The sequence below is a fragment of the Coptis chinensis genome, chromosome 2, assembly GCF_015680905.1.
Source record: "Coptis chinensis isolate HL-2020 chromosome 2, ASM1568090v1, whole genome shotgun sequence".
Taxonomy (NCBI): Eukaryota; Viridiplantae; Streptophyta; class Magnoliopsida; order Ranunculales; family Ranunculaceae; genus Coptis; species Coptis chinensis.
The window spans coordinates 44,192,408-44,197,513 of NC_141457.1; the positions used below are offsets into that span (position 1 = coordinate 44,192,408).

The 5,106-nt window shown below is 34.7% G+C and overlaps 1 protein-coding gene across 10 annotated transcripts; it reads right to left on the bottom strand.

The window, feature by feature from the left end:
* Positions 1-470: 470 nt before the first annotated feature.
* Positions 471-4,831, bottom strand: LOC147516155 (uncharacterized). 10 transcript variants are annotated; one of them, XM_086588818.1, is made up of 14 exons: positions 4,627-4,808; positions 3,273-3,317; positions 3,142-3,164; positions 2,965-3,033; positions 2,826-2,870; positions 2,648-2,732; positions 2,464-2,551; positions 2,247-2,381; positions 2,089-2,146; positions 1,970-2,014; positions 1,820-1,894; positions 1,651-1,747; positions 1,232-1,322; positions 471-746 (listed from the first exon to the last, which is right to left on the bottom strand). In XM_086588818.1, exons 1-14 carry the CDS (start codon positions 4,649-4,651, stop codon positions 710-712), a joined length of 918 nt encoding a protein of 305 aa, XP_086444944.1. In that variant the 5' UTR covers positions 4,652-4,808; the 3' UTR covers positions 471-709. The 10 variants fall into 10 exon arrangements, 6 of the variants coding, with proteins under 6 accessions (XP_086444944.1, XP_086444942.1, XP_086444945.1 ...); XR_015210953.1 differs by having other exon boundaries at positions 1,820-1,890; positions 3,142-3,317; XR_015210951.1 differs by having other exon boundaries at positions 471-751; positions 1,820-1,890; positions 3,142-3,317.
* Between the last annotated feature and the right edge of the window lie 275 nt (positions 4,832-5,106).

The following is a 5,106-nucleotide window of genomic DNA, read 5'->3' on the forward strand; positions in this document are numbered from 1 at the left end:
ATTTTTAGAAGATCAATCTAAGAGAAACAACAATTGGGGAGGTAACGATGTCCCCCACCCCACTCCTTCTTTTGAGGTTAAACCACTACAAAAAAATAGGTTTTACACCACGGTCTAAAACTGTGGGAAAAACTTTTTTCCTACGATTTTGGACTGTCGCAGAACCGTGGGTTTTCTGTGCGTCGAAAATAGTCTGCCCACAGTCATGACCTCAGTAAAGCCTACCAATAGCGACAGTCTTAATCTGTGGTAAAAGGTATTTTTCCTACGGTTTTGATCCGTGGGAAAAGGTCAGTTTTCCTACAGTTTGGGTCTGTGGGAGTTGTTTTTCTCCAGTTATAGACCGTGGCAGAGTTTTTATTTATTTTTTAAAAAAAATAATGATATTTTAATTCTTTAATCACTTCACCTACCATAAACATAAATTTACACACATTCTTTCCAATTGCACAACCACCAATCCACAAAACTTTCAACAAATTCTTCATTGCACAATTATCAAAAGAAATAATTCCAAGTACAAATACAAAGTAAACATAACAAAAGAAAAGGCAAAAAAAAAAAAAAAAAAAAAACTTATTTAAGAGGAAAAACCAAGTCATTCAATTGTAGCAAGGACTCTAAAAGAAGAACATAGACTTTGAACACGCCTATCTTCATCATCCGGCCTTCACGACACCATTAATGCAAGTCTAACCCTTTATATATTTCACACTTCATGCTTCCCATCATCGGCAATTATGAAACTAACCTTCACAACAAACATACAAAAAAAAATCATATTTAATTAAATAAATTCCAGAGAAGTTGTCGCAAAGATTGATCAGGAAAAAAGAAAAAGAGTTAAGAACGAAAATTACCGCTTCCTCTCAACTAACTTGATACAAATTTTAGCTTTTTATGACAATGGCAAATGGAAATTTCAAAATTGATTTACCATGCTTTGCTCTCAATTAATAAACAATAAACAAAAAATCCCACATATGAGTAGTGACAAACTAGGGAGAGAAACACGAATTAGAAAACTACAATTTTGCAAATAATCCTTCATAAGAAGTTTCCAACCTTGGATAACTATTTACTTGAAGTAATTGCAATTCAACTTGGACATATCTACCAACAAGACCTTTCATGTGATCTACGTTATAGTCCAATATAGTTCTGACATCTTTTCCATGTTAAATTAATATAAAAGAGTAGATGATCTTACGTGGAGATCAAAATTAAATACCTGGCAACAAGAGCATGTGCTTCCAGGTGATGAATTCCTATAATAGGTAGACTGAAGCTCCCAGCAAGTTTTTGAGCTTTCCAGACACCAACTGGAAAATAAAACGAAGATACTCAGTCACATAGCAGAATTTCAGAGTTTATCCTTTTGTAACAGTAAAGAATATATTATATGGTAGAAGAACCAATCAAGATACGTTCAAGCCTACAGCGGAAATAACATTCTATATCCCAGATTGTGTCATACACTAACAGATATTAGAGCTGAGTCAAACACAGAACAATTGAATATGGTATGAGGCGTAGAGGACAGCTGAATATCTGATTAAAAATCAGTTGAACTAAATAAACTATTAAGAATAACATGTCTGATGAGAAATGCAGAATGTGAGTTTAGAGCGGATTTATCATATACATTACCACATAAGCAAAGATTTAAACCAGGACCAATAGTAACAACAACTGCAGTAAGGTCTTTCACAGTCAAATCCGCTTCGTCAAGTGCCTGTTGAACTACCTGCAAAGAAGAAATGAAATTGTGAAACCATATAACAATATAACAACATATAGCATACTAAATATTATTTACCTTATCGATTACTTGTGAATGTGCTTCTTCAGCCATTTTAGGAGCAACACCACCATATTTTTCAAGCAAATCTGCCTTGACAAAGTTAAGACGTAAAATTATTAGCTACAGACCAACATATAAAGAATGCACAACAAGAAGCTACCATACCTGAGAAGACACAACTTGGCTAAGAATTTCCCCATTGCTTCGAACCTAAACTAAAAAAACGTTAAACCTAGTAAAAAAAAAGTATGTAATTTATTAGCGAACATTTATTACGAACTTACAACAGCGGCAGCAGTGTCACCACAACTAGTCTCGATGCCAAGTACAATAATATTGTCTCTGATATTTGTATTTCCATGGGGGGGTTCGGAAGAGTCAAGAATGGTGTAAATACACAAGATGCCTTGTCTAACTAATTATTGAACAGAATAGCACATACCTATTCTGGACAACCTCTTCCCTGGCTGCAGCTTGTTCTGCAATACATTGAGTTCTTGATTGGCGCTTTCGGATGGCATTACACGCCTTTTTATCACTAGCATCAGCTTGTACAACTTCCCCCTTTAGCTCCTCACTGAAAACAATAACAACAACAATGTAAGTACAACATTCCTTGTGTCATTGATTTTTAAGCAGAAGTACAGCACAGAACTAACCGTTTGTTGCCCGCCTCTTCCTTAGCATCAACTTGTTCTCCAACAGCAGAAGCCGCCAGTGCTGCAAAGTCTTTTTTTTTTGCCAGTGCTACAAAGTCAGTCATCACAATTCTTAGTTAACACTTGAAAGTCTATAGTTGCCTTCATATAAAACCAAGCTCTAGATTTTACAACAATTCATTACATTGACTCCTTGATTGGCGCCTCGTACAAGGTTTTTTATCACCACCAACCTCCCCTTTTATCTCCTCACACTTCCGCTTTGTCGTCTAAGACAGCGAAACAAGGGTAAGTGACAATGCAACATATGAACCAACATATTTGACATTGCAACTTTTAATTTGTATTAAAATCACAAATACCTTAGCTGTTTGAGGCATTTGACATGGTTCTTTCTTTACTTTCTCCTGTGAAACAAGCGTTCTGTGTTAATGGGACTACACAATATTTGTCGTGATCTTGAAAAGCATAAAACGGAGGGGTATAATAAGCAAGACTGACCTGAAGTTCCACATCCTTTATTATAAGCAAAGCTACTTTACAGCCAAGCTCATGCTGGAGAACTTTTATCTGTAAATGAAAAATACAAAATTAATAAAGCCATCTCTTAAAAGCATGTAATCCAAAGAAAGAGAAATTAGAACATTAACACTACGACTCGGGCAATTAAATGCTTACCCTGTCTTTATCACGAGTGCGTTCTAGCAAAATCAAATAAAAAGTAGAGTTGCATCCATTGTCAACTACGCCACACCCAAAACGTAGTAATCCAGCACATATCGTAAAAAGAACGGGTAAAGCGTACTGACTATTGTTATCTGTGCATTTGTTTGAGCAAGTAGCTGATTCTGTTGCTGAAATTTGAGAACATTAGTTCTAAGTTTTGATATCTCAGTTCCCGCCAATTCAAGTTGTTTACTGCCCACCAATCAAGACAATCCCAATTAATAGTTTCAATTTAGATTATTAATTTGAAAAACATTGAGATAGGCTCGGGTGGTTCTTCTTCTACGGCTCTCCGAACCAATGATTGCCAAACCTAATTTAAATTTAACAATTTTCTAGTCCAAGCCTAAAAGTGGACCCAATGTGGCTCACGTGCTATTGGTCCTGTCATTTTACTAGGTGTTGTTAAATCAATGGGGATAATGGTATAAGAGACTGTTACAATTATTCACTTACATTTTCATTCATGTATCTTTTCAGCTCTTACTTCCTTCTTCTTTGCTTAATTTTACTTGAATGACTTACCAAACTAGTGTCAACCAGATATTTTTACATTGTCTGTAGTCAAAACCAAACTTCCTACACACTACTTTTTCTTTCTTGTATAAAGTCAAGACCCTTGCACGATAGTTTGACACAAATTATTGCATCCTAGAGAGGTAATCTTTGGAATCATTTTTCATCTAGAACACCACACAATCAGAATTATTTTGCATTCTGTAGCATATTGAACATGACTTAGTCAAACCAGTGAAACCACAAAATGGAACCTGAAAGTGAAGCAGCCATTCAGGCTTCTTTTGCAACCTCTAGTTTCTTATACATGAGTGCTCATAAGGATGTCTATACAAGGAAACCACCATTACTGGTATGATGAACCAAGTGGAATACAGGCAAGGGAAGGAAAAAACCATGAGAAAGCTCAATAAATAATTATGGGTAAGATAGCAAACGTCAAGCTAACAAATAATTCACCAAAATACAAGTTGCTTTATGAACTATCAAAAATACTAAAAACTTAAAAAAATTAGCTTTTGACGAGCAATTTGATTATCCATTTTCACATTCATGCAAACATCAACTCCCAAGTAAAATACAAATACGAAATTCTAGCAATGTAGACAAATTAAAATTAACAATCAAACAATGTTTATTATACAAAGCATCCATTAAACAATGCTTATTATAAAAAACCATATATCTCATAATTTATGAGCTCAACTTTTCTATTATTTATTTTCTATCTAAAAGTAAGTAGGTATTTTGAAAATATGGAAGAAATCCAGGTGTTAATGTTTTGATAGTCGTATTTCCAATTTCCAAACCCTAGATACTCAAGAAATTATGCTTTTTTAAGAAAAAACTACACTTTTGATGAATTGGGGTTGTTGAACCAAACAAGAAAAGTGAAACCCCAAAACGAATCTGTAGAATTACCTTGATGAAGAACAAAAGCATTCATCTAACGTCAAATCGCAAGGATTTTTTACTTTGAATCGGGCAGTCCTTCGAGTCTTCTCGCGACAAAGTGTTGAGTATTGTTGATGGAGTTTCCTTTTTCGTTTTTAGGTTAGGGCCATTTGTTTTTAAGACCTTAGGTTTATATATAACCTCTTATAAGATGTGGCCAGTGATTTTGGACATTTAGGGCCATTTGTTTTTGCCTCTTATAAGACCTTGAGGTCTTATAACCTCTTTATAACATGTGGCCAAGTGATTTTGGACATTTTTTTGGTTTGTTTTTTTCCTCTTATAAGAGGCATTCTACTAGAAATGTCTTATAAGAAGCTCCAATTCTATAAAGTATCAAAATTGGATCTACTTCATTCTATAAGTCTTATAACTCAAAAAATGACACAAAACACTCCGCCTATATACCCCAGCCTCATTTCTCTCTTCTTCCTTTTCATTATCTTA